Source organism: Opisthocomus hoazin, chromosome 11, assembly GCF_030867145.1.
Source record: "Opisthocomus hoazin isolate bOpiHoa1 chromosome 11, bOpiHoa1.hap1, whole genome shotgun sequence".
Lineage (NCBI taxonomy): Eukaryota > Metazoa > Chordata > Aves > Opisthocomiformes > Opisthocomidae > Opisthocomus > Opisthocomus hoazin.
Window position 1 is genome coordinate 10,612,625 of NC_134424.1, and position 27,499 is coordinate 10,640,123.

The following is a 27,499-nucleotide window of genomic DNA, read 5'->3' on the forward strand; positions in this document are numbered from 1 at the left end:
AATGGTAAGGAATAATAAAGCACTCAATAGCATCACGCCATTAAAGGAAAATAAGTCACATAGGGCAAGTGGGAGAAAATAAAAATTAATAAACCATTTTATATCAATTTCTAGAAAGATACCACAAGGTGTTGTTGAGTAACTGAGTGTGAAGTAGAAAATTTTGTCTGAGTCAAATTCAGCTGTTTCTATGAAAAAGTCACTGTGAGGGTGACCAAGCACAGGCACTGGTTTCCCAGAGAGGTTCTGAAGTCTCCATCCTTCGGGATATTCAAAAGCCGCCTGGACATGGTCCTGGGCAGCTGGGTCTAGGTGGCCCTGCTTGAGCAGAAGGGTTGGGCAAGATGACCTCCAGAGGTCCCTTCCAACCTCAACCATGCTGTGATTCTGAGAGAGTTTCTAGAACCTTTATCACATCCAGCTAAACCACATCAGGTTGCAGACCTTCAACAGATTGTAGTTTACGTCTGCTCTGGAGAGCTTCACCAGGACTTTATTTTGAAAGTTTCAGCTGTGACAGAGAGAACTTTCCCTCTCTGTACCAACCCCTGTGGGCTTGGTATAGGACTGGAAGTCAAGAGTGGAGAGCTGGCACATGCCTCTTGCTATGCATCAGAAGCAAAGGGCCTAAAGGCTTCACGGAGACAGGGGCTGGATAAGGAACTGGTATGGGAATGGGAGCACCCTAGCAAAAAAACCTGTGAAACAATGTGAGGAGAGAGATAAATCCGACATTAAATGAAGTGGGCAAGGAGACTATGAGCATGATGGGAATGATGGAGAGAGATGATTACAACTTGAGTATGAAACATGGACTGGGAGCAGATGATGCAAGATTCAAACATGGAGTTACAAAAGAAATTAGGCCCTTAGCTAAGCTTCCTGGGGATGGTTGTAAGCCATCCAGCACAAAGCTTTTCATTCACTGTTGCTATCTATCAAAACATGAAATTATACACTTGGCATATTTCTGAAAGACTAAGTACTGAAAGAGTATTTATTTATTTTTTTAAAAGAATGAAAACAAACTGAGTGGGAGACATCCTTGTAACACCGGCAGGCACTAACAATTTCCAAGTTTTTAAAGCACACTGCCCTTAACTGAAGGGTCAAATTCCAGAAGGATAATTAACATTTAAAATTATCCACAAGAGAAAAGGGGTTTGTGGTATTGATACAACTGTTGTAATGTTAAAAGCTATCACATCTTTTCCAAGAATAAAATTTCATCATCTTCAGCAGTGCATTACCATCACCCAGACCTATCCAGACTATTAATCCTTCTTCTAAGGGTAATTATATCCTTGTCCTTAATTCAGATATTACAAAAGATTAAAACCAACTGTGTAATTGGATCACTGATTGTGTGGGTTCCCAGCTTTGAGATTGATTTATAAGCTTTGATTTTGCTGACAGTTCAGTTTTCTCAGGGTCTTAAGCAAGGAGATTTTCAGCTTACAAAATTGACGCTATTTTTAGAGAGAAGTTACTTGGCAATATTTGGTTATCATCAAACTAAGGTTTCCTGCATTCAGAGTTATCCGACATTCAAGGTAATTAAGATGAATTATTCAAGACATTATCAAGGAGTCATATTCTGTTTGTAAAACAAAACGATGGTTGTGATCAAAAGCCTGCAATTTCAGCTAAGCCACGGACTTTCTTGCATTAACTTCCTGCATTAACTTGAACCAGAGCACTTTTTGCAACAAAGCAACCCCAAGCTAAACTTGATGCAAAATTCCACTGTTTCATCAGTAACAGTGTTCCAAAAACTTATTTGTGTCACAGCCAAAAAAATCCCACAGCTTTAGCTTGAGTTTGTCCAGCTTCACATTCCACCACCCTGTCCTTGATCTATTACAGCAGACAAAACACACACCAGCAACCAAAGGCTGTCGATTGAAGTCAGACTTCTCCACCACTGAAATACTCTTTTTAAAGGCATTAGGAAAAACAGTGGTTTTAATTAACCTTGAGAGTTTCTTAGAACAGTTAACTGAGTGGGGTCCAACTAGTACCATATTCCCAATGACTTCATTTAGTTTCATCCAAATTCATACTCCCGCTGAATTGTTTTTGTTTTTGTTGTTTAGTCAGACCTAGGAATTAGAAATGCCTTTACTACGTGTTTGTGACTCCTTGTTTAATCTGGCCATAGGTGCCTACGAAAAGTCTAGCTGGGGGCTGTCATGGAAAACTGCATAGCCAGGCATTTCATTTCAGCTTCTTAAGGCATACTCCTGTTGAAACCTTGCAAAGGGCATTTGTAAAAAAAACAAACAGATGAGAGAAGAAAAATTCTGAAGCTAAAGTAACAGAATAAACTTGTCGCAAAAGACATACTGGCTGTTCCCCAAACATTCAAGAAGTGGTCAAACAAACTGGATGCATTAGAAGAGTAAGTGATGCCAAACTGGTCCAAGTAACACGATTCTGTAAGTCAATTCCAAACAGGAAAAAAGAAGCAGAGAAATGAGAATGATAAAGAGAAATTTAGACTTCAAGTACCTGAGAAATGATACGTTCCCCATCTTGATACACTTTTTCCCCTATAACATCCACTATCTTCATTCGCTCTGATGCCTGGAACAAAGAGGAAAAGTAAACATAACCATCTATTATAGCACACCTCTAGTAAACTTTGTAGCCCTGAAGAGGCATTCACTAGACACACAAACAGCAGTATCTGTGTACTGAAAAATACGACACTGTCGTACTGCACCACAGCTTTCAAGACTACCAAAATCAACAGGGAAAGGAAATTGTCTGGTGTCCCATCCACATGCTTGTCTTACCCCACAGTTAACAAATAACTGATGTGGCTGGTTTAGAGCAAACCGGGGAAAAAAAAAAATCACTTCCTCTAAGATTCAGTTGAAATTTTAAGAAAACGCTCAGAAAAATGTCATAAACTTCCTAAGAACAAACTTCAGTAAGTAACAACTCATCTTCAAAATATTTTAATCACCATATACTTGAATGGGGGGGGGGGGTGGTGTTCGTGTTCCAGAACTCACTCCTAGAATGGAGAGAGGAAGGGGATATGAAATATGAAAAGGACATCATCCCTAAATTGTAAGCAGGCACCGCGCCAGCATGCCCAGCAGCAAGGGCAAGAGGTACTCATCTGACATGCAATGGAACACGCCTGAGTCTTCACAAACAGGAAGGGAGAAAGAACAGTTAAATTTATCTACAATGTTTCCCAGTGCCCATCTAGAACCACAAAACAATTTTATTGGTTCAGAGCAGTGTAAAAAACATACTAAGAAAGGAAGAAAATCCTACAGTTAAAATTAGTATCTCAACAGGTGATTCAGTTGTAATCCACTCATTCCACAAATGCACCTCAATCTAGCCCAGGTTTGAAAAAATTAATTCTGATCCATGCATGATTCAATTGCAGTATGTCACGCAAAGAGCCATCCAGTGCTAATGAGTTATTTTTCTGTATCTTTAAATATTTATGAGTCATTTTTGTGCTCAAAAAAAGTCACACTGATGGAACTAGTTTAAGCCAGGCACTCAAGGAGAAGGTATTGCACAATTCACCCATTCCGCAGCCACCAACATACGTCCAAATAATATATATTAGAGGTTGCTATCCACACCTAATGACACTTGGTCATTTTGGAATCTTCTCTCCAAAGGATTAAAAGCTCTTCTCAAATACTAAAGATTAATGCTGAAAAATATTGTTATGATGAGAAAACAAAGAAAATCTAAGTTATGCTGTAAGGCAAAGACAGAGACATACTGATTTCAAAGCAGTTTGGTAGGACTCCAGAAGCCCTCTGAAGATACAGGCTGAATCAATAGCTTAGGAGTGAGAATTCATACATTGCTGCTTAAGTCATGCACCACACACATCAACATGACATCTGCCTGGTCACTTTGTTCCCAGTTAGTAGTGCTTCCCCTTAGCCTACTCTTAGCTTACCTCCTGAATACGTTAAAGCAAGACCTACTACGGCCACGTCTTTGTCTCAAATTTAAAACCATTCATGGCTGATAAAGGCCAAATATCCCACTCATTTTATCATTACTTTAATATCACACCTTCAAAGGAACCACAGCCTTGAGGTCCAATTTTCACTGTAATACCTGTTCTCTGACAGATTTGTAGATTTTTTTTTTTTTGTGGTGTTTTTGTGATTTTTTAAAAATATTTACACGGATTGAGATAAAAAAATCAGCAAACCACTTATAGTGAACAAAGAATACGAACAAAACAGTGTACAACTTCAACAATGCAAATTAAGTTGTACAGTAAACGTGATATCAAAGCAGCTCTTAAAATTTTGTTCTAAGCAAAAATGAGATAGATTTCTGATACAGCTGAAACACTGACTGCGGAGCTCATGCTAATGCAAGAATTTCATGCCGACGTCTCCAAGTGGCTTTACCTCCAAGGATTTAAGAAGAGGCACAGACTCAATAAATAATTCATAAGTCTTCCTCTTCTTTGCGTTGTTTTTCAATATAATTCTTCTGAATGTCACTCGATCCTGCAAGAAACAGCACAGAGAAGTACATTATTCCTCCCGACTAGAATGCTCCCTGTTTAAAGAACTGACAAGCGTGAACCGGTATTTGCAAAGGACGCCGGGCTGAGGAGCCAGCTGTAGAAACGATACCGTATCCATCACAAGGGTGATCTGACAGCTCTTGCGAGAGCGCTTGCTGCAACAACAAACTGAAAAGCAGGGAGCTGGGAGACCTGGTCCTTCTCAGACAGGCGTTCAAGAGCTCCACTTTTAGCCTACCTTGCACTGCGTTTCAGGGCTGGGGCTCTGGGGTTTGGCTGTTTGTTAATACACCTTTCACGCTTCCGCGTACAGTGAAGAAGTTGCGCTCTTCCCGCGGAAGCCTCTGGAAAGTGGGATTCCAACGTTTATTTGTAAGGGCGACTGGAGGGTTAAGTCGGACTGGACTCTGCTCTGCTGCAGCCGCACATTTCACCTGTGCCGGTCTCAGACAGCTGAGAAGCGGGCACCGAGCCGCAGCAGGCCTGGCGGACCCCCCGCCCTCTCGGGTCCGGAGGCAGCCGCCCGCCGCCTCCCCGGGCCCGCGCCCCGCGCCCCCGCGGCAGCCTCCCGCCGCTGGGCGGCACTGCGCGCCCGCCGCCCCGCATGTTTGGGAGCCGAGGGGCACGGCGCGGCCCGGCCAGGGGAAGGGGAAGGGCCCGGGTCCCGGCCCCGGCCCGCCAGGGATTTCTGTCAGTGTCTGCACCGCAGCCATGGCCGCGGGCCCCGTTCGGATCAGCACCGAATTATGAACGCGGTGAGGGCTGCAGAGTTCACCTTACACACGGTGAGGCCGTGAGCGTAAAAATCAAAGACAAAAAGTCAGAGGAAAGGAGCAGAAATTTGGTCAGGAAAATGGTACCAAAAAAAAAAAAAAAAAGTTTACATATAGCACAGTTAGCAGGAACATCCAAAGTCCAGAGAGCCATTCCTCTGGATCGCATTTCCTGCAAACCTCAGCCGACAGCGCAGCAGCCCCGCTCTGAGGCGCAGAGGTAGGCTCAGGCAAGCGAGCAGTCCGATGGGACGCAGGCTGAACACACGTGAAACGAGGTCTGATACAGGTGACGCTGGTGGAGTGTGAAAGCTGAAGGAGGTAAAATACGAAGGGAAGAACAGTGTTATCGTTCTCCAGAGGAGAGTAAGAGATGATAAAGCATGAGGGATTTTTTATTTCTTTTAAAGAAATTCTTCAGTGGTAGAAGTCTCTTCAAACGTATGTTTGGAGAAGCAGAAAGGTGCAGAAATGATCAGGGGAATTGTGAAAGCATAAAAATATGCAGATTTCATTTGTGTGAGAGTGTCAGTGAGGGAGGAGAGGCAGCAGTATTTGAACAAAAAAGGCAGAGCAGTGAAGGCGGCGTGTGTGATCGGGAGGTCTTCCCCAGGCACGTTCAGCAGCAAAGGCTGAGGACACTTCTCTGCTCCAGAAGAGACTCCTGTTTGGTAACTGCTTTGTGCCTGAGCCTTCCAGGCTCTCGTTGGCCTAAGTCTGCAATGCAGCAGGAGTAATCCACATTTCCTAAATGGCAGATAACCCATGAGCTTTTAGCAATGACTTCTGCAGACTAAGAAAAATACATTTAAATTACATCAGGCACAAAATAGTACGATAAAACATGGCAATGACAGAATAACCAGAAGAAACAACCAAAGTCTTAGGCAGGAAAATGCAGCCTTAGTTAAAAAATATCCACAGGATAGATAACTCGCAAGAGGTCCCCCTTCAACTATACTTTGCTAATTAAGTGTATGTAATCACAGAAAAAACAAACCCAAAATTAACACAAGTTGTGCAGTTCTTTTCAAAGGCAAACTGGAACAAAGAATCATCTTCTCATTTTCTTCCTTTTATGAATTAGCTCAGTTTGTAAGTAGCTGTTTTGTTCTGTCTTGTTCAAGAAATCAGATTCTGACATTACTCCCTGGTTGATTTACCAAAATCTTTTCTTTCAGCTCACAAAGAAAAGGGAAGTCAGAAGTCAGTTCCCTCAGCAAGCGCAGAGCTTGCGTAAGCACGCGGTGTGTAGCTGCGTATCAGTCCTATAATCAAGGTCACAACACGTGGTCAACTCCCAGCGATAGTTGCCGAGGAGCCCAGCGCACACAGAAAGCACACAACACTTCTGGCTTCAAAGGCTTTGTTGATCGCACAATCCTCTTATTATGTGAGCCCTCACAGATGAGTAAGAGGGCACTGCGAAAATCACCCTATCCAAATAATACAGAGAAAAGAACTAAAAAAGGAAACTAATGTCTACAGCTTCACATTCAACACTGCTGAGAGAGAGACAAAGGAACACCATCGTTTAGCTTGGTATCTCATAGGTCATGCTGACCCGAGATCTCTTCCAGGGTAACACAAAGGGACCAGAAACATCATGACAGTTTATTTTGAAGGAAGGCGAAGCTTTGGGCAGTTTTCCTAGCTCTTCAAATTACTGACATCCTCAAGAAGATATTTAACACCTTCCCACCCCCCTTAAAGCAGATAAAATGGTAGGAGGGTGAGTTGAAAACAAAGAACATGATTTAGATACGTTTCCCCCTCCCATAAAATACATGCATTAATGCCTCCCTGTCCTCTGCAGGACAAAAACAAAACCAGGGTTTTTTTCCCCCCTAACAAAAGCCACGATTACAGCAAACGCAAAATAATAAAGGGACAGATAAAACTAGTGATACAGTTTTTACGGACAAGTTGTTCTAGAAAGGTGGCCAAAAAGATTTGCACAATGGAGCTCTCATACCAGGAGGTGAGATAACAGATCATGATAAACATAGCTATTAGAGCAAGGAGTCATACTAAGAGAAACACTGGACATGGTGAGTTAGTATTTAAAGTATTACGCAGATGAGAGCAACTTCTTTTCCTTACCAGTCCCCAAAGGGCTCCTTCAGTTGTGGCAACAATGGTGGCAGCTCGAGGAGTATTGTACATCAATGCCAGTTCCCCAAAACTGCCGTGATTATCGTAGCGGCCCACACAGCGTGACTGGTTGTCTTTTGCTACAACAATATCATACAGTCCCCTGGAAAACAATGGAATAAATGCCTTTTATTAGACAACATTCCAGTACAGATCATAAAAACAGCTTTTTGCTGTTATACAAATAGTCCTCTTCTTGCTGGGTGAGATGGAACATGTTTTATCAAGCTTTCCAGTTGTCTGATTCTAAGCTGCTTCTATCTACACTATTTTTACAATAATTTTCTCTTAATAAAGTATTTCACTCCCATAGGTCTGGGCAGGATCTAGTTGCTTACCTCTGCACAGTATTTTGACATTGTTATCGTAAGTGTTATTGCCAGGGTGATAGGTAGTTTCATAGTCTTTAACAGTTATTTGTCTTTTCACAGTGTGCCTGTTGGCCAGCGAGGCCTCTTCAGAGTGACTTGGATCCACCCAGACCCATTTTCTCAGTGACAGCATTGCTGCAGTACCTTTGGGATAAACTCAGTCCAACTGCTCATCTGTTCCTGCGGTTTTGTCTCAACTCCACCGTAAGGGTATGTCTGTATCCTAACCCCACGATGCAACTGTAGTTTGTATCAGCGTATGCCCATGTTAGATTCGAACTATCCAGCTCTTGTACAGGCAACAGGGATGCCGCAGAAGCACAGATATCACAGAAAGGGCCTTTCTTTACATACCTAATATACTGAGTGAGCTTTGCAGTGCAAGCTGACCAGTCTCTCATGAAGATGCAGGTACAGGTCCACTGAGTCAAAGCTCAAGACACAAATCTGGATCAAACTGCACCACAGCAACTGCATATGAAGAAACAAGGCTGCGCACAGAAAGGCAGCCCTTTAGAAGTCAAACAAGTGTCTGTAACACCCTCAGGACTGTCTTATGCTTGAGGCTTTAAAAAAAATAATTTAAAAACACAGCTTGATTAGACTTGATTAATTCTTGGCTATAGCACTACAGATCATTCAGGGACCAGCCACCGGCCTAAGAGACTTCACAAAATATATCACACCCTGGAGAGAAGCAGGTCTGGAACACCTTCCTGGGTTTAAGCAGCTGAACATGCATACAATTTTCTGCAGAAGTTTACATCTTTGTCAGGAGGAATGGTATTATCTCCCAGAACATCACTAGGCATGTAAAAAACCAAGAATCACCAGAAATGGCAGTAGGTTCAACTTCTCATGGTGGTTTCAGCTGGGATAGAGTTAATTTTCTTTCTGGTAGCTGGTGTAGTGCTGTGTTTTGGATTTGGGATGAAAATAATGTTGGTAACACACTGATGTTTTTAGTTGTTGCTAGGCAGTCAAGGACTTTTCAGCTTCTCAATGCTGCCAGGTGCACAGGAAGCTGGGAGGGGACACAGCTGAGACAGCTGACCCAAACTGGCCAAAAGGATACCCCACGTCATACGACATCACGCTCAGCATATAAGCTGCGGGAAGGAGGAGGACATGGGGGACATTCGAAGTGATGGGGTTTGTCTTCCCACATAACTATTACACATGATGGAGCCCTGCTTTCCTGGAGATGGCTGGACACCTGCCTGCAATGGGAAGGAGTGAATTAATTCCTTGTTTTGCTTTGATTGTGCACACAGCTTTTGCTTTACCTATTAAATGGTCTTGATCTCAACCCATGAGTTTTATTTTTTGTCCATTCTCCTCCCCACCCCACTGGGGGACAAGCGAGTGAGCACCTGCGTGGTCCTAGTTGCTGGCTGCCAGGTTACACCACGACACTGATGGACAGCCCTGGGTTTGTTAGTTATCTTTGAACACTGCTGCATCTAAAAAACAGACAGCTTTATGCCAGCTTCATTTGTAGGAGACTCCACAAAGTGGGCATTACATGCATCAAACAAACAATTAAAATTCACCAAAGAGAGGAAGCTTCACACAACGACTTGAGGGTCTACTGTGTTAAAGCCTTTCAGACCCAGAGAAAAGTCTGGCTACTGGATCAATAGTAGCTGGACCAGATTGAGATGTGAAGATCCAGAAGATTCAGAAGTTCTAGAAATTTAGTCTGTCACCCAGGAAGCTAAATGAGGAAGCTAGGCGCATCCTAGACTGCATAACATCCTTCCCAGACACTTTTTACACTCTACTGCTTACTCACACCTAGGAGACAGAGAAAGAAACCAACAGCATGCTAACAGTAAACTAAATAAAGATTAGCGTTGAAGGAAAGTTTCATTAACTCTTATAAAGTCCAGTATCTATTTAATGATTCTCTGACAGGCACCAGAGGCAACAATCTTCAGAAGTTTTTTTGATCTAGAAGAGCCATCTGCGAGCACCTTAAGCAAATGCAACAACTTCTTTCCATCCCTCAGCCTGAAAGTCACTTACTAGTCCCATTTATTTCCAAATAACTATAGCCACGTAACCTTCAGCCAAGCATTCAGCTAGCTGTGGCCCAAAATTGGTGAGGCACCACTGGGGGATTTTGGCTCAGCTTCATTGAGAAAACTGTTGCTGAGCTGTGAGACAGTCCGTGAGCTAAATCCCTGCAAGATAAGAAGAGTGAAAACACATACCAAAGTGTAATTGCTGAGATGGTAATCATTAGGAGCTCAAGGACTCAAAAGAAAAATACTGACATGAAAAAATATAAAACCCCAAGGAAAAAAAGGCAGAAAAGCAGAAGAGGGCAACTCAGCAAGATTGTGGATCAGTCTGTTCCAAGAGGCAACAGAGGCCAGTGCTGTCCCTCCTGACTGATGACTGCTCAATCAGCAGAGACTCATCAGGTGCCTCCTCAGCAGTGATGAGCATACTAATGTTTAGCCATGCAACACACTCATCCTAGCTTCCCCTTCCATGCAGTAAGCACTAAACAGCTGCTGCATGCTGCCTGCTGTCCTTCTCTGCATGGTAAAAGACATTCGACAACAGTGATCTGGTGAGGAAGTATCACAGCCATAAGACTTTGGAAATAAAGTCACTGTTCATTCAGACAGGAAGAAACTAATCCTCAGGGATATTTAGGCATTAATGACTTATCTTACGAGTAACAAGACATGCCTACCGACACCAAAGAAAGTGCCAAAGTCCTCTGAATTTGCACTTGCAGGCAAGTGGAAATATTGTAGCTTTCCATAAGCACCACTATCCTTCTATTCTTTTGCACGAAAAAAACGAGGGGGTAGGAGGTGAAGGACAACTGGAAGGGAGAAGGATTGGAAAGGGGGAGAGAGGGACAGAAAATTCATAACCGTAGAATTCTTTGTAATAACGGAATAGCCAACATAAGAGTTGCAGCCATGTCAGTGTTTACAGCAAAGGCTGGTATACTCTATCACTAGACAACACAGAGTTTAATCTCCTCACTGTATAGCCTTTCTGCCACGTACTTTTGGCAACATATTTATGTTACTGGTGTGTTATACCTTGAGAGCAAAACAAAACAAAAACTTAAAAACCCAAAATCTTCTGTCCCCACTATCTCCTGATATAAAAAAAATCATTGTGGAATAGTATTACATCTGTAGAACAGAGACCATAAAACATTTACCTGAGTATCAAAGGTTCCATTTCACTTCTGTGTTTTGGTTAAAACTCATAACAGGAAAAGTTTTTTAGTAACCAACAGGTTAAGAGCCTTACAAAGAAACAAATTAAAATAGGCTGATGGTATCTAACATTTTTGAGAGGCTCCCAAACTGAATTTAAGTTTCCTCAAGATTAGGAATCACTGCTCTGCAGACATCTCATCTTTGCAGAGCTGGTGGCTGTGACTCCCGTGAGCTGTGATCTGCAGTACCTTACGCGTATCTGGGACAGCCTGACCTCCCCAGCGAACATGGCAAGAGAAGTGAGCTGTCCTACCTAGCCAAAGACATGGGATTAGTCTGAGGCAGAGTGGCTGAGGGAGACAACTGAGTGCAGAAATGGAGCACTGGTTTAGGCTAATGGGATGATATGGTAGAGGACACAGGAACGGGCATAAGGTAAGAATTTATTTGAGGTAGCCTTATGTTCTGCAATTTCATTAGTCAGAAAGAGGAATGTCCTTAAAACAAACAAGGATCATTTAAAATGAACAATTTCTAACCTAGAAATTCTTTGGCAAATTCCATAAACACAGCATAAATGACAAGTTAAAAGGCAACATGTTGTCTTGAAGAACTGCTTTGAAAGCATTTACTACAATGTTAATGGTGCCATTATTTCAGTGATAAGGAAGATAACAGTGCGTCAAAAAAGTAGTTTGCTAAGATCGTGTTCCAACAGACATTTATAATTCAATCAGCAATATTCTGTTTAGTATTACAGTTTTATAGGAGGAGATAAATGTGTCCTTAATTCTTCTTCAAATACAATGATTAAAAGTATCACTATCCAGAATTTCTTCCAAAAGCATAAAAGATACCCAGAATGTGCATGTACACACGTATCTATTACATGCCTGTTGCACATATATATGATCCACAAAATTATCATGTGAATTTGCTTGATGCAAGAAATGGCAAAATGGCACCTTAAACTCTGCGAATACCAATCACATGGCAACAGAAGTGAAGTAACCACAAGTTTCTATGAAACCAGTGATCAAAACTAACTGGACAAAGTCCAGGTTGTTCCAAGACAGCCACTACCATGGATTTTTATTTCCTGTATTCTCCTTCCCCAAAATAACCTCCTATACCTCCCCTTACCATGTGGTTTCTGTTGCTGCTTTTCCCCCTCCTTTCTTCACAAAAAACACATCCTGGTCTAGAGACAGCGTGTAATATGGCTGGGTTTAAGCTATGCATATGCTGATAGGCACAAAAGCTGAACTGAACAAATCATAGGCAAGCTTATGCTGCAGCCCTTCCCTCAAAGAAAGTGGTATTTGAGTTTTTATACAGTCACACAGAATGCATTAAAACCCAGCAGGTTTGAAATGTCCACCGCTGTCAAATTTGATTGCCCCCGGGCAAATGATCCAGAAGTTAGTAAGGGCCTAACGGGGAAAATGAAAAGATCAAAGGAAGAGGCAATGATTTGAAAAAGTAAGTTCTCTTCAGAAACCGTCCTGCAGTAAGCATTCCCTGCCATTTCTAAAACTGAAAAGAAACATACTCTGCATTTCTAAGGCACAGCTGCTTACCGCTCAATGACATAGAAGTTGTCTCCATCATCACCTTGGTCAATCACATGTTCCTGAGGTTTCACCTTCCTCTCAAACATGGCATCAAGGACCTGAGACAGCTGCTCCTATAAAACAAACAGGGAAGAAAAAAAAAAAAAAAGAAAAAAAAACCTCTCAGAAAATACACCTTAGCGTTATTGCTGGACAAGGGCGAGTTCATTTGACTTCATCTGGATAGTGAAGTGCAACACGCATTGCATTATTTCTACTGTATGCAAATACAGGTAATACTGATATTAAATGCTGATTTCCACTAGCACATTGTTTGTTTCCAGCTTATTAATATAAGTTCAATAATGCAAACATAGATACTTCCATTACAGAGAGTTATTATCTCAAATTTATGTCCAAATGGGTTAACTTATGCATATCGTTTCAGTGCCAAAGTGCACATGTAGAGCAAGCTCTCACTTGATATAATCTGACACAGCTTCACTGCAATGGATACATATTGATTTCTGTCAACAGTACCTATATTTCATTGTATGTATGTATGTCTAGAAACTGCATGACAAATTATTAGTAATTTATTCATACTGTCATTATCTAGGAGCCCCACTCATGATCAGGACTGTACCGAACAAGATTCTATACAGAGTTATTTCCCTAAATAGTCAGTGTCTTAGAGAACCTGCAATTGCAGCGCAAGGCGAGATCAGATAGGTACAGATGGGCAAGCACATACAGAAAATGGGATAATGCTGGTCTGCACACCAGACTTGACCTAGGTTTCTTTGATAAGAGCTTTAGCCATGACTAAATTTTTTTTGTAGGCAGCACAGCCAGGGAAGCTGTGAAAGCCAAAAGAGATGATGCCATATAAATGTCTTGCCTCAATGCTGAGCTGCTTTACCATCTTTGTTATTCCAAAGTCCAACAACAACAGACTTTCATTGCATTTTCAGTGACCAGATGTCCAAAGTTGAAGATGTAGATCACAGCTGAGTTTCTAAAAATATACTGCATGAACATGCAAGCTAGTCTTTATGCTGCTAGATACACTCGAAATATTTACTGTGCTCCTTAGCTGGGAATAATCATTGCAGCATCTGTAGGCACCACTAAATTGAAAATATTGCATATCTTTTCACTAGAATCCTGTTTTCTTGCCTTTAAAAACTCTCCTGATATTTAAACTAAACAAACAATCATTGCATAAAAGCCATTTATTTTAACCACATATTTCACAGCAGGCATGTAAGTAACGGTTGTCAGAAAACAAGCAATGCATATTTTAAAAAGCTTTTTAAAAATCCTGTAACTCAATAATGCTTTATTTGGAGGATAAACTGGCAAAATCTTGTCATTTTAAGTAAATAAAACACTGAGGTCTTCTGTCAATAAAAGGACAAGCTTTGTCAGATTTCTGAACTGTAAAAAACCCTCTTGGTTTAAATCTGAGTCCTGAGCATGCTCAGGGGCCTTGCTGGTAAGGACAGCAGTCATTGATCTCACCCAGTACAAAATTCAGTTGTAACCAGGATTCTACAAACTCATTTATAAGACACTGTGGAGCCTATGCATGATAACATCATACAGAGCTTTTAACAGGAGAGAAGTTATCTACTCCCCCAGCACTTCATATTGAAACATAAATCAGGTCTATCACTGGGGATGCTCAAAATCTCAGGGTTAAACTCTGTGATGATCTGAATTGATTTAAGTTCAAAGTTCAACATGAACCTTGCTAGCAGTGATCCACTGGCTCCCTTGTGTTTGATACCAAGTACTACAGCAACTACTCATGCAAGTGAAGACACCTAAAAGGGCTGTTGAGTCATGGGGCCTAAATTCAGCACAGCTCACCTAAACGCAACCAGTGGAAAAGGGATGAATTTGGCCAGGATATTTGAGTCACACAATCATATTTACTCCTAAAGGGGTTTTATGCAGTGTTGTTGTTGTCTTTGTTTGCTTGTATTTAACAGTTTTACATGACACACTTTAGAGGTTAAGAAGCAAAAGAAAATATTTTGAGCCTTAGTTTGAAGAGTTCCTCATAATTATTAGAGGACAACACACACTGAACAAAAGCAGCAGCCATGCATTCTGCCTTTCAGTGGGTATTCTACAGCCAACCTTCCAAACCAGTCACACTATACAGAGGGAGTTGAAAAGAAATTACTGGGAGGAGGGGTGAAAGGATGCAAGTTCTGTATTCCCTTTATACCCATTACTAGGAAAGCTCTCCCCTCTCTGCTAAGTGCCCTTTGATTGCTGGACTTCATGATCTTAGAGGTCTTTTCCAACCTATGATTCTATGATTATCATACTATCATCAACGTATGGGCTGGAGTCATCTCTCAAGTCATGTGCTATCTTAAAGCCCGAGGCTCTAACAGCTGCAGTTAAGATAATTTCCATTACTCCTCAGCTGCTTAGAAAGCTTTTCTCAGGAAGCAGTGTTTTTCCAAGCCCGCTTTCTCAGCTCTAATTTGTTTTTCAAAGTCATCTTTGAATATAAACTGGTTATTAATTTTTGCTTCTGGGTGATTTTGCTGGAAGCTAAAAGATTGGCCTACTCAGTCGAATGGTCATCACATTTTGTACATATCCTCTGAGCTCCTGAAAGTTCTTAAATATGTTTCTTTTTTTTCCCGTACATAATCAGGTTACTTGCAAAAGGAACATTTAAAATATCTTAAGTAAATAGGCTTAGTGACAACAGGAATCCCAGAACAGTGAAAGGCCAGTCTTGGAAAGCACAGCTTTCAAGGAAGCTTTCTGACAGAATGTCAATTCCTCAAGCTTGCTGCAATCAGAAGTTTTCAACAATCATTTCAGAATGCAGTTCAATGACTCCTGGGGTTTGTACAGCCTCCAAGAATTGGGAGAACTTCCTGGTTTTCAAGGAAAGTTGAGCAGCGTTTCTGAACCCATAAGCTGTCACATCTGTCCTTTCACATCTCAGGCAAAGCTAACAATTCAAACCAGGAGGCTGCAGGGACCATCGCTGGTGTTACAGCTTTCACTCTTCCCCATCTTGCAGCACAGATGTCAGTTTTGTTTTCATGGAAACACCAGACCAGAGATGAGATGCATTTATTCTATGGCCTCTCAGAGGCTGGATTACAGGATCTCCAAAGGTCTGTTCCCGAACTATCCTACGATCCTCGTTAAAAAAAAAAATCATATCAATTAAGATATGGAGCAATGGAGACACTCATCATTAAAACTCAATGCTGAAGTAGTGAGTAATTAATAACCAAGTTCAGCAATAAAAGACGAGTATAAGAATGACCTAAAAACATTACTCCACATTCATTCACTGAAAATCTACTAACACATTGGCATTTAAGAAAAAGGTGCAGCAATCTGAAATCATGTAAAGGTGGATACTGTTCAGTATTACAACTGTGTAAGCAATTTCCTTTTTAAATTACCCATAAAATTATGAACTGTTTCCTAGGGGAAAGGAAATCAGGTGCAATGGTACCCAACAGCAAATATTGAAACATAAGCAAAGGAATTTTTAAAAACACCAAACTTTTCTCTAACAGAAAAAAAAAATTGAATTTGCAGGGAGAGGGATCTGACAATCATGGTAACTGACAATTTGACTTGCTTGTTTATATTGTTCATTGATTGTTGGTCTCCAAACACATGTCCCAAGCCAGTCTGTGTATAATTAATAATTCATGAACTATCACAATGCAAACAAGTGTCTGGACTGTTAGCTCATGCTGTTACCTGTACCCACAAACATCAACTCCAGTTAAGATTTCCTTAAAATGATCTTACCTGATCTAGGTTTTTGAAGAGCAGGATATCTTTACATGCTTCCTGCAGTCTGCATCGCTGTTCATCAGTTTTTGGATGAACTACCTTTAAAACAAAGTAAAACAAAACTGTCACAACAACAAAGAAATATACAGACACAACCTTCATTGCAGAGTGAAAAAGCAGAACACAGCTGAAGAGTGTCAAAGTATACAGTTCTTTTTTTGTCGTTTGCATAAACAGTATTTATATGTAAACATACAATGCAAGACAGAATAAAAAGATACATAAGAACTATATTATGCTGACAATAAACACATGCAATATAACAGCCAAGAAAGACAAGAAAGATGAGGATGCCTCTTCCTTTCCCTTCCTTTCTAACCACAGATACAGGCAAGGAGTGAGGATTCAGAACAGCGGAAAAAGTTCTCTATCTAAACTCTTGGCTGTATTAGTCCCAATATACTTATCGTTGGCATACAGCTAGTTTATAAGTTTTACGATACATATGTATCTGAGCCCACCTAATAACAGAAGTTACCCAAGAAGCATTTGTGGGTTTTTTCAACAAAATTACTTAAATAAAAAAGCTTCGCTGTTTGAGAGATTTTTTTTGTTACTTCTGTCCAATTATAAACATCTCAACAGGTTAAAGGAACCAACACTCGCTGTGCCATAAAAATGTTCATATATGTGCTTGTTGCAGGCTAATTCTGAAAACTTTTGTAAAAAAATTTATGAAGTATCTTTTTTTTTTAAGAGAAATTAAACTAGACGTATTTTCATTGCAGAAGTGTAAGCATCCTTGAGATGGAATCTGGAAAAGGAACACTAGAAGTCCAAAGAGAAAACATTGACCCTCACCAGCGAGGCTACAGGATTTGCTCACATAAAAGCATCTCTAAAGAAATACAATTACAGTATCTGGACTTGCAATTCCTAGAAATTCCCAACTTTCAAAAACAACAGAACAACAGGTGGCCACAGTCTCAAAATATTTCAACAAAGTATTTCTCCTACCCAGGCAGAACTGCTTTGACAAGAAAGGCAGTAAAAAATGTGAGGAATTTTAAGCACCCATGAAGCTGTGGTACAGCTTAACTAATTCTTTACAACAGTATCAACGCTCCAGGAATTACCTCAACAAGCCTTTAAGATAATTAAGAAAGGAAAATATATAAAATTTTAAACAGTTAAGCACAGCTCTTGAGTCCTTTGAAGTAAAACTATATTCAAACCATAGTGACTAAATGCGCATGAGACAAAGTGGCTCTGTGAGCCAGAGCAATGTCACTTTGTGAATGTGAGCATACCGCACAGCCTCCCAGAACAAAATGCACAAGTGGTAGGGAAGAGGTGACATACAGACATCTGCCTGTCAAACTGTAGTGAGAACCACGCATGATGCAATTCACTCATTCTTACCCTTTGTTCTGTATCTTCTTCCTCTTCATCTGGATTGAAAGCTTCAGCACAAACTTGGAAGAGAGGAAATAAGTGAAAAAAAATTAATTACATGAGAACATCAAATAAATCAATCATTTCTTCTACACTGTATTTTCCTACAGGAAAAACAAAATCACTTTTGTTTTTATGTCGTTTTCTTGTCAGACGCTTAAATCCTATCTCTGAGCAGGCACAGCAAGGCTGTTCTGAAACTCTCATGTAAAAAGTCTGTAACTCACAACAGAAAATAATCTTGCCTAGCAAGTAGTCTAAAGCATGCAAAACAGATTTCCTCTCAATTCTTATCAAAGCATAACAATCTCCATTCAGATTCATTTACAAACACCTTCTCTAAAATGCAGGGGAAAAATACTGCAGCTACATTGCTTTGCTCTTTGCAGTGCAATGTACATAGCAAAACACACACACACAAAAAGAAAGAGCACAAGCAGGCATGTGGCACTCACTCCACCTCAAGTCAGATTTGCAATCAAGTATCTACATTTGGGGTTTTTTTCCCAATACAGGGAAATCACATTTACAGAGAAATTAACCTGGGAAATGACTAATCAGCTTGATCACAGTGTATTCTATGCCAAAAAATATCTAGTCCCCTCCTCCATTGTGCTCCTATATCTTACATTTGAATCGAATGAATGTCAAGTTGCAATATAAAAGCAACTTTAAAAAATACATAAAGTGTGTTTTTTTTAAAAAAAGGCTGAGAACATTGGCGGAAACCCTACACTGCAGTGCACAGGAACAAGGCTCTGCCAAACACATCATTATAACTACAGGATCAATTGTAAGGGAGGCAACGATAATGGCGAGCTCCTAAAATTTCAAACCATTTTTGTTTGGTTTTAATATTTCAGAAAAGGCTTATATTCCCTTATCTTAACAGTTATGCTGTTACACAGTTTTACAATATTAAAGAGACACATCTTTGGCTGCCAAAAGCCTACAGCTGTAGCTCAGATCTTCTTACTAATTCATGGACACCTGTAGTTCTTGCATGTTAAAGGAAACTCTACATTCTAACTAGCTGTACAGATAATCCGAGAAAGTGAGTCCGACCTGTTTTCATATAGTTCTGCTCTTACTTTAGTAAAGGTGGTCTTACTCCTGAGGCTATACGCTACCTCTAAAATTTTGCAAGGAAACAAAGACAAGCATTTTTCTTTGTACTTCATCCAGCACCCTGACAATACTGAAGACTTGGCAGAATTCCCAGAAGCTCACTGCAGTGACATCTAACCACTGAATGGACTTAGAAAGTGTAAATAAAAATAAGCAAAACAAAACAAAAAATCTAGAAGGCCCAGCATTCAGAAACTTGCAAATAATTTGAAAATGCATACAGGACTGTTGACCTTGTCATCACACTTTCAAAAGGACTACAAAAATGCACACATCCAGCATAATTTGCTAGGAAAGACTTGGTTTTGGGGGTTCCCCCCCCCCCCGCCTAAAAGGTACAGGTCTTTCCTGTCAACTTAAATTTTAACTCCTTTTTCCTGAAGAGGTTGAAGAGACTGAATACAACACAAGCATTCCATTTATCAAACCACAATGTAAAAACCCAATCACGTAATCATCAGACATCTGGAGAGTACTTAATGCTCATACAACAAACCCACTGTCGCACTGTCACTTCTGGGTTGCACCATTTAACAACGTAGAAACAGTATATTAACAGCGCACCTCCAACACACACATGCTTTTAGTTCAACAGAGTGGTCCACCCACATTTGGGCAGATACTTTGCAAAGGATAAACAGCATTCTTCCCCAGATGGAAAAAAGTATAGTCAACCACTCAGGCCAAAGATGACTGCATTACGGGAAGGTAGATGCCTACAAAGCTGCAGAACTTGGACAGATAGGCAGAGATCCACTCACTATGCAATACAAAGGCACTACCAAAGAGAACACTATTAGCATTTTGGTGTGAAAGCTTTCCTCCTCCTTTCATTTTAGAGTAAAGATCAAAGTCTATAGTGAAAGCTTTGGATTTTCTAATAGGAACATTTTCTTAGAAGAAAAGCTCCTTGGTTTAAACAGTATGGTGAAACTGGAGAAAGAAAGTATCTTTATTCTTTATAATCAGCATATCTTACTAGTAAATAGAGTTCAATTCTTTATTATGCACTACAGTATGTACTATAAATGCACTTCCACACATTTCTGAAAGGACCTGGCATATAAACACACTCAAGCTGTGTATCCATGAATTCAGAGATCACTGTACTTCACTCTATCGTTCTACCATTTAAATTCTCAATATTAAGCTGCAAATTAGATTTTGTTCCCTCAAATGCAGGGAAGCTATTGCTAAGAATATGCTTTGGAATTGAGGAAATTATCTTCAAAATTTCCTTGGGAAAACAAGTTTCATTACCACAGCTAAGACTACAGCATTAGAGCAAAACCTTACCTTAAAACACGCAGCAATCAAAATAAGACAGTTCTCTGCAACTTTAGTATCAAACAGCTTTGGCTGGGATTTGTGCATGCAAGTCTCCCCTATTCCACCTTACCCACTAAGGGCAAAAATAGCTTCATAAAGCCCACTAAGGATACAGACTAGGACTCAGTGCCCTTCCCTCACACAGGGAAATCACTTCTGTAGTGCCCATGAATGGGCACCACAGAAATACAACAAAAATGTGGCAAAAATACTTCTTCCCATGCTGTCAGGTAGAAAGCCTTCGCATTCTACTTTTCTTTCTTCAACCTCTTGCTGGGATTTCTTTTTTTTCCATGTAGGAACGATAGGGCAGACATTTTGGACTTTGACTGACAGTTGTGATTGACAGGACTTCATTTACTTGCAGGCAGAGCTATAACACTTAATGTAACATATCTGTGGTGGGATGGTTAAAAAAAGGGGAGAGACACAAAAATGATTAATTCTGACCTCAAGCTTAAATTAATATTGTGATATGCTGGAAAGCCCACAGAAAGCTTTTCAGCCTACTCATATTATAACAACCAACAGCATTTTCCAAATCTTTTAAAACATGACTAATGCAAAGAAAAGGTGAACATTACATCAACACCATCCTGTGGTTTACATCACAATATGTCCAATCTTTCTTTCCACTATTTTTAATTGGTAAATTACTTGTGGAAGTCTGTACTGCTGACCATATTACCTGTTAAGATCTGTGTGTCAGTCTTGTCTTCAATACGTTTCATGTTATCTGTGCTCAAAGAGTGTTGCTTCTCTGTTCTTCTGAGAACCCCTGTAACTACCCTAAACTCTGCCAACCCTCATCAGAAATCTATGGAAGCTGGTTTCAGGACTCCTGAAGATTAGTCATTTGCAGGTTGCACTACAGCCAGTTGCAGAGAAAAGCCATTTGATTTTTCATCTTGATGGAGTGAAAACACACTTGCCCCACAATTTTACACATGACTGAATTAACTTTTTAACTATTTCAGTGTCCCAATAAAACACCGGTCTACTCCAAGGCAAGCTTATTCTCACAAGATTATCCTGAAGAAACGTGTTGGTAGCATCTTTTCAGACTCAGTGGAAGAGCACAGTTGGAAAAGATCTCTCTCCAAAGGTCATCCAGTCGAACCTACCCCTGAAAGAGGAGCTATCTGCAGTGCCAGATTGAGGTTGACCTGGAAACCTCCCTGGGCAAAGATGCCAAATCTCTTGAGCTAATCTGCTCCACTGCTGCACCGCCCTCCTGGGGAAGAAGTTTTTCTTAAAGTAAAGCATAAAGCTCATAAGTATCTTGACAGAATTTGAAGTGACTTCTGAAATCACACTTCTCCTATGTGATATTTTCACCACAACTCTGCCCTGGAGCAAAGGTTAAGCATGAATGCATCAGTGAAAGTTACGTACAAGTATGACACACGCCCCAGTCACCTATTTCCAATACTATAGCTATACCAGCACAGATCACGCAGACCAAGCTTCCTTCCAAATCTACCTACACAGTTCAAATAGCTTCAGAACATAAAAACCAGGTTTCAATTTTAAGGAGTTTTAAGATAAAAAGAAATTCAGGCTTTTATCCTACCATCTACATTTAGTCTTTTTCAGCTTCTACTGCAGCAAGTTTAGCTTTCTCCTCACACGGCACCTTCTTTGGCTTTCAAGAACAGGCACATCTGTTACCACTTCTGAAGGCTCAGAAATGATACAACTGGATCGCTGCTTTGTTATGCAGGTGACAGCATCCGAAAGCAACAAAGATCCTCCTAGCTGCAGCAATGACATAAGCAGTGGATATCTGAGGGGGGACCAAGGGATGGGGGGAGAGACTGAGAAGTAGCAAGAAAAGTTTGCCAGTACAAACATCATCTTTGTTTATGCAAATTTTAATCGCTCCCAAGATAGTACTGTTCTGCAAAACATGTGTTTTATCAAGATCAAAGTCCTTGCACTCTATGCAAATCTGCATAGCAGTTCAACATTTAGCTCCCGTAAGCAAATTAAGCCTTCGTGAGAAATGCATTACCATCCCGGTGGTGGGGACATCACTGTTACTTTTTTTCAAACTAGTAGCCAAGAGGCTGAGGCCTGAAGACCTTCAGACACAGAAAAGAGGAGAAAAAACTTTCCTATCAGATATGAAAATTCTACATTTTATGCAAGGTGAATGCTTTGTTGGTATTTCTGCTGTTACTGGAAGAAGTAGCAAAGACATGCTGTCAGATTCTCTTTGCGATTCTGGATAGCACCTTCTGTACTTTAGAGCGAAATCCTATTCACCCATCTCGACTTCCGAGGGTGCCTTATCTCCAGTCGATGCGACGAGACCCATTAAGGAAAATTCACCCAGCGCAGTACATGCAGAACAAGTTTTGAAGTTGTTTACTTAGATCAGTAATCTTGCATTACGTTCAAGGCTACATTCTCTGCATTTGAGGTTGCCAAAGCTTCAAACACTCTCTAAGTCTGTCTCTCAAGGGACAGATGCATAGCCTCTTCTGGGAGCACTGTGCCAGCTGGAAAGGTGACCACTTCCAGTGGCTTGTCATTCCCTCTTTGACAGCTGAGTTGCTAAAGCAGGCACTTCCAAAATGATGTAGCCAAGCTGAACTTCGGAGCCTTAAACAGAGCTTATACACAGGTCTCTGCTGGCACAGCTCGACGTGATTTTCTGCACTTGGGAAACAACTTCAAGCTCCCTCTCACTTCTGTTGCTGGAGAGCTCAGAACTTTTTGGTTTAGAAACCGCACATTGTTTCCCAAGTTAAAGATCTCACCATGTCAAAGCAGACGACAGATTCATACCTCGATCCAGCAAGTGGGAAACAGAACTTGCACCCATTTGCACTACCTGAACATTTTTCACATTTATGACAGTTAGAATGGAAAGCAACACTGAAACCTGAAAAACAGTTAAACCATCTCCAGAAAAATCAGCTGTTTCAGCCTTCAGTTCCCTAATGAGAACTCACTGAAATCAAGTGTAAATTATTAGTTAAAAAGGATGTAACTGCGCCAGCCTAAAACTCAGATCTCAGGTCTTAAAACACTTGTCTTTCTCTTTTGCTTTACATGGCACATGAAAATCCCCAGCTGCAGGAGTACTCACAGCAGCACCAACCACCTCGTCACTGCATTCTGAATTCTCAAAGAGGCATAACTGAGACACGACTGTGACTGGGACTTGAGCAAGCAAGGCCCCCTCAAATCTTTGTCAAATGCCAACGCAGAGCATTCAAACACACAACTACTTGCATAGCCATATACGTCAAATCAAGTGTAAGATTTTTCAGTTGAGAAATATTTAGAAATAATTAATTTAGGTAGCAAAGGAAAAACAGATTTTCAGTTCTGGAAACAGCTTCAAGTTTCATTTAATGTTAAAAGGAAATTAAAATAAAATCAACGCGGTTCTTCACAGGCAGAGTTATTCTGCGTTACACATTAACTACGAAGATACAAAGTCACTCAGCAGGGCTGTGCCAAACCAGCTCTCTCCAGCAAGGGTTACAGGTTCAGGCGCAGCTCTGCACAAGGTCCCAAAGCCTGCTCAGGCTGCAAAGCTGCACAGACCATTTTGTCAGGTGAAGCAGCCTATGAGACACTGATCAGCCTGTGAGGCCCTCAGATCCTGCACCCTCACCCAGCTCCGCCAGTGTTGCCTCCCGGTGCTGTTGTACATACACAGCAACAGGTAATTTAGGAGAAGAAAGGTGAAAACGCTCACGTGGTTTACCCAAAGCTTTGCTCATACCCTTAATTCAACTTGAAAAGGACCATCTCTGATATAGACGTTACTGGCATTTCACAAAGCCCGCTACTTCCATAGCATAGGAAAAGCGAGGTCACGGGCAGAGCCCGAAGGGACCGACTCCAGTTCCAAGCTACCCCAGGGCACAGCTCGGGACCGACGTTGGGGCAGCAAGGTTGGGGCATTGCAACTGTTCAAGAGAACTGGATGATGTGTAACAGAGCTTGCTATCCTTGCCTTTAGAAACCTTTGATACCCATTCCCTCAGTATGTTTAGGTACTTTCCAGTAGTATTATTATCTAAATCCGACTTCTCCAGCTTGTTTTCTATCCAATTTATCAAAACAGAAATGCAACAGTTCTGGTGACAATGGCTTGTGATAAAACTGTAATGCCCGTGTCACACACTCCTGCCTCATACTACGTTTCAGTCATGAGTTCAGAACAGACTGCATTATCAATTATAAATGCCACCTTTTATGATAATGTGGTTTTTTTTCTTTGCAGGAAATCCAACCCTACATCCACAGACACATTTTCTCCCAGGACGCATAAGTACAGGCAATATAATAAGCCCTTTAAAATTACGACAACTGGTTGACAACTACTTCCATATGTACATTTGTTTTATACATTCTGAATGCCTTTTTCAAATATTTTTACTAAATTCATATAGATTGATAAAAATCTGGGTTTAAGTGTTTATTTAAAAGGCTTTATCATTAGATACAGAGTAAAACAACTTAGATAATGTATTACAGCAGAACGCCATTAAAATGATACCACCACAAATTAAATTTCTTTTTCCACTACAGGAAGTTTTGGCAAAGTATTTAAAATCACATTTCCCTAGGGGCAAACGAGAACTTTAATGATGAAAGACCCAGAATAATAAGCGGAAAGCAAATAATCACAGTCTCTTTTAGATTTATATCTTTACATACATATAATGAAAGCTTCACATGCAGACAATACTGCTTCAACTAGATTTTAAACACAAACATCAAGCACTTTAAACTGATAATACAATGCATTCCTACTTAATTATTATTTTTAGGTAGGCTTTGTTCAGGGTTTGATTTGTTGTTTTGCTTAACTCCTTCTGCACCGTACAGTACCTAGCACGGAAACCACCGCAAGGTAACCGCCGGCCCTTGCTTTGCCAAAGCTGTCCCACACATCGCAGGGGCACAGAGCACCAGGCACAGCGAGAGAGCACCCACTCCTGGGACCGGTTACAGAAAGACATTTCCTGTCAGAGTATGAGGCAAATTGGAGGGGGGGAGAGGCATCCTATTGAACTGCAAGGAAGCTTCAGAATACAATCCTCAACCTGTATATCTTTATTTAAATCCTCCTCCTACTCAGGAGCAATTAAAACAAAACACTTGTGCCAATGCACGACTGCAGACAGAATTCTCTTGGGCTCTTCTCCTACCTCCTTGGTGTAACCAGATGAACATGACATTTGCCTTTTTTTTTTTTTTTTTAATTAAACCAACAGCTGTTTATCATTGTATTTGCTTTATGTGGTTGACTGTATGGTTACACAGAGGCACAACTTTCACTTAATACCTTTACGCTTACCCATCCACTTCACGTGCTCACAAGTGGTTAAAGTGTCATAGCCCCCCACCTCACAAAAGCCAAGTGCAGAACAACAACAACAACAACACAGTCATGAGGCTACTTTGTTTCATAGAATAAAACACTGGCAAAAATAACTGGATAACATGCTTCTAGATCCTTTAAATGCACATTTGTGCATACACTCCAATAATTCTACACCATTCCTAGACTGTAATTTTTGATAATTTGAAATCCTACACTTTACAAAAGACTTACTTTGAAAGCACTCTGTGGATTAAATATAGCACTCTGCAAGTAGCCTCTCTGCTGTACAGCTGGAGAAGCCAAGGGACAAGATTACCTGACTTCACAGAAGTCATCTGCTAACTAAGCCACAACCAGGCTCCTGCACTTGCGGCTCCCATGTCTCTACTGGTAACAGCAGAGCCCAGTATCCCACCAGACATTAGTGTGCTCTGGACCTTGCAGTAAGAGGTGGGTCTACATGAAAAATAAAAACAACAAAAAGCTTTCCATCATGGTAGAGGACTAATTAAAAATAAGAAAGCTTTCCATGTGGCAGTATCCAAGGAGTTCACAGCTGTGACATGGTAACAACGAAATCCAAAATATTACCCCTTAGATCTTAAATGGTAATTTAATATTTGCCACTTCTGTTCCAACTCCCTTTACTACATTTAAACAAAAATCCTCAAACAGCAGCAGGGTATTTTAGAGTTATACATTATTATTCCGTGTGGTGCAGCCTGAGAAATTCAAATGAAGCAAGCCTTATTCTTGCAAGTTAAGAAATCACTAGACCGAAATGGATAAACATGCTGCTGACCTTGTTCAAGCCTTCTAAGAGAGCCTTACTGATGAGATAGTCATCCATAAAAAAGGTCTCCCGGAAAACATGATGCTACTACTATTTCAGAGCACACAGCTTCACAATTGTAGAAGTAAGCCTTCTGCTTTAATGATCTTCTGTTTTAGCCCATCACATAAATCCTACCTCTTTTCTAAATGGTTACATAACCAAGGCAGATAAAATGAGAAATTAAGAACCAAAAATGTTTACATGCCTGATAAACACAGTGATCGCAGTTAAAAACAGCATGGAGAATGTTCATTTTACACTCGGTTTACACCAAAACACAAGTTCCAAGAAAGGGCTCAAATACGTATCTTCCAACAAAAGGCATGTATCTTACAGGGTTTTAGTTGCAAACAGTAGGTAGGAAAGAGAATCTAGCTGAGGAATAAAAAAGTGGTTTTTCCAGTCTAGAAATAAGCAATTCTCTTTCAGTTTCCAGACCAAGGCATTTTTTGTTTTTATACTTGCAATTACGATATGTGAATTGCTAAACCTGCCATATGGCACATATTTTAAAAGAACCCCAGCATCTTTGGAAAAGGTGCACTGAAGCACTTGTGTGTTAGAGCAAAGCAGATATTTAGCAATGAAAATTACCCACATCTTTCTGACATCTATCGTGACAGAGAATCGAAGGATGTCAGTGTTAGAAGGCATATCTGAAATGAATAGTTCAGAAACTTAGATATGATTGTTCCAGATTTCTAGAGAATATCCAAATAGATTAAAAATCACATTACCCCTAATGGAACAAGTATTACCTATGTACCTGGAGCAACTGTGAACAATATAAAACTAGCATGGTTTTGACACAAAATGATTGAGTGCAGAGTAATGCTGTGGAAGCCCCCCAGGTCCCTGTGCTTTGAAATGCCCGCTTCCCATCCTGGCACGCAGGCACAGCAGGGGATGTGGAAACCTACTGTCCAAACTCTTAAAGCCAAAAAACAGCAGCTACCCCCATTTCTGTGCCGCTATGGAGCCACTCAGATGCTCTGGTGATCACTAGTAATGGGGAAGGGATAACTATT

General features: G+C 40.6%; 1 protein-coding gene across 1 annotated transcript in view; it reads right to left on the reverse strand.

Moving 5' to 3' along the window:
* PRKAR2A (protein kinase cAMP-dependent type II regulatory subunit alpha) overlaps positions 1-27,499 on the reverse strand; it is a 65,716-nt gene that overhangs the window by 5,010 nt on the left and 33,207 nt on the right. The window contains exons 3-8 of the mRNA XM_075433083.1: positions 17,794-17,846; positions 16,387-16,470; positions 12,604-12,710; positions 7,408-7,561; positions 4,410-4,511; positions 2,512-2,586 (exon numbers count right to left, since the gene is read on the reverse strand). Coding sequence (XP_075289198.1) covers positions 2,512-2,586; positions 4,410-4,511; positions 7,408-7,561; positions 12,604-12,710; positions 16,387-16,470; positions 17,794-17,846 — 575 coding nt within the window. The remainder of the gene's footprint in view (positions 1-2,511; positions 2,587-4,409; positions 4,512-7,407; positions 7,562-12,603; positions 12,711-16,386; positions 16,471-17,793; positions 17,847-27,499) is intronic.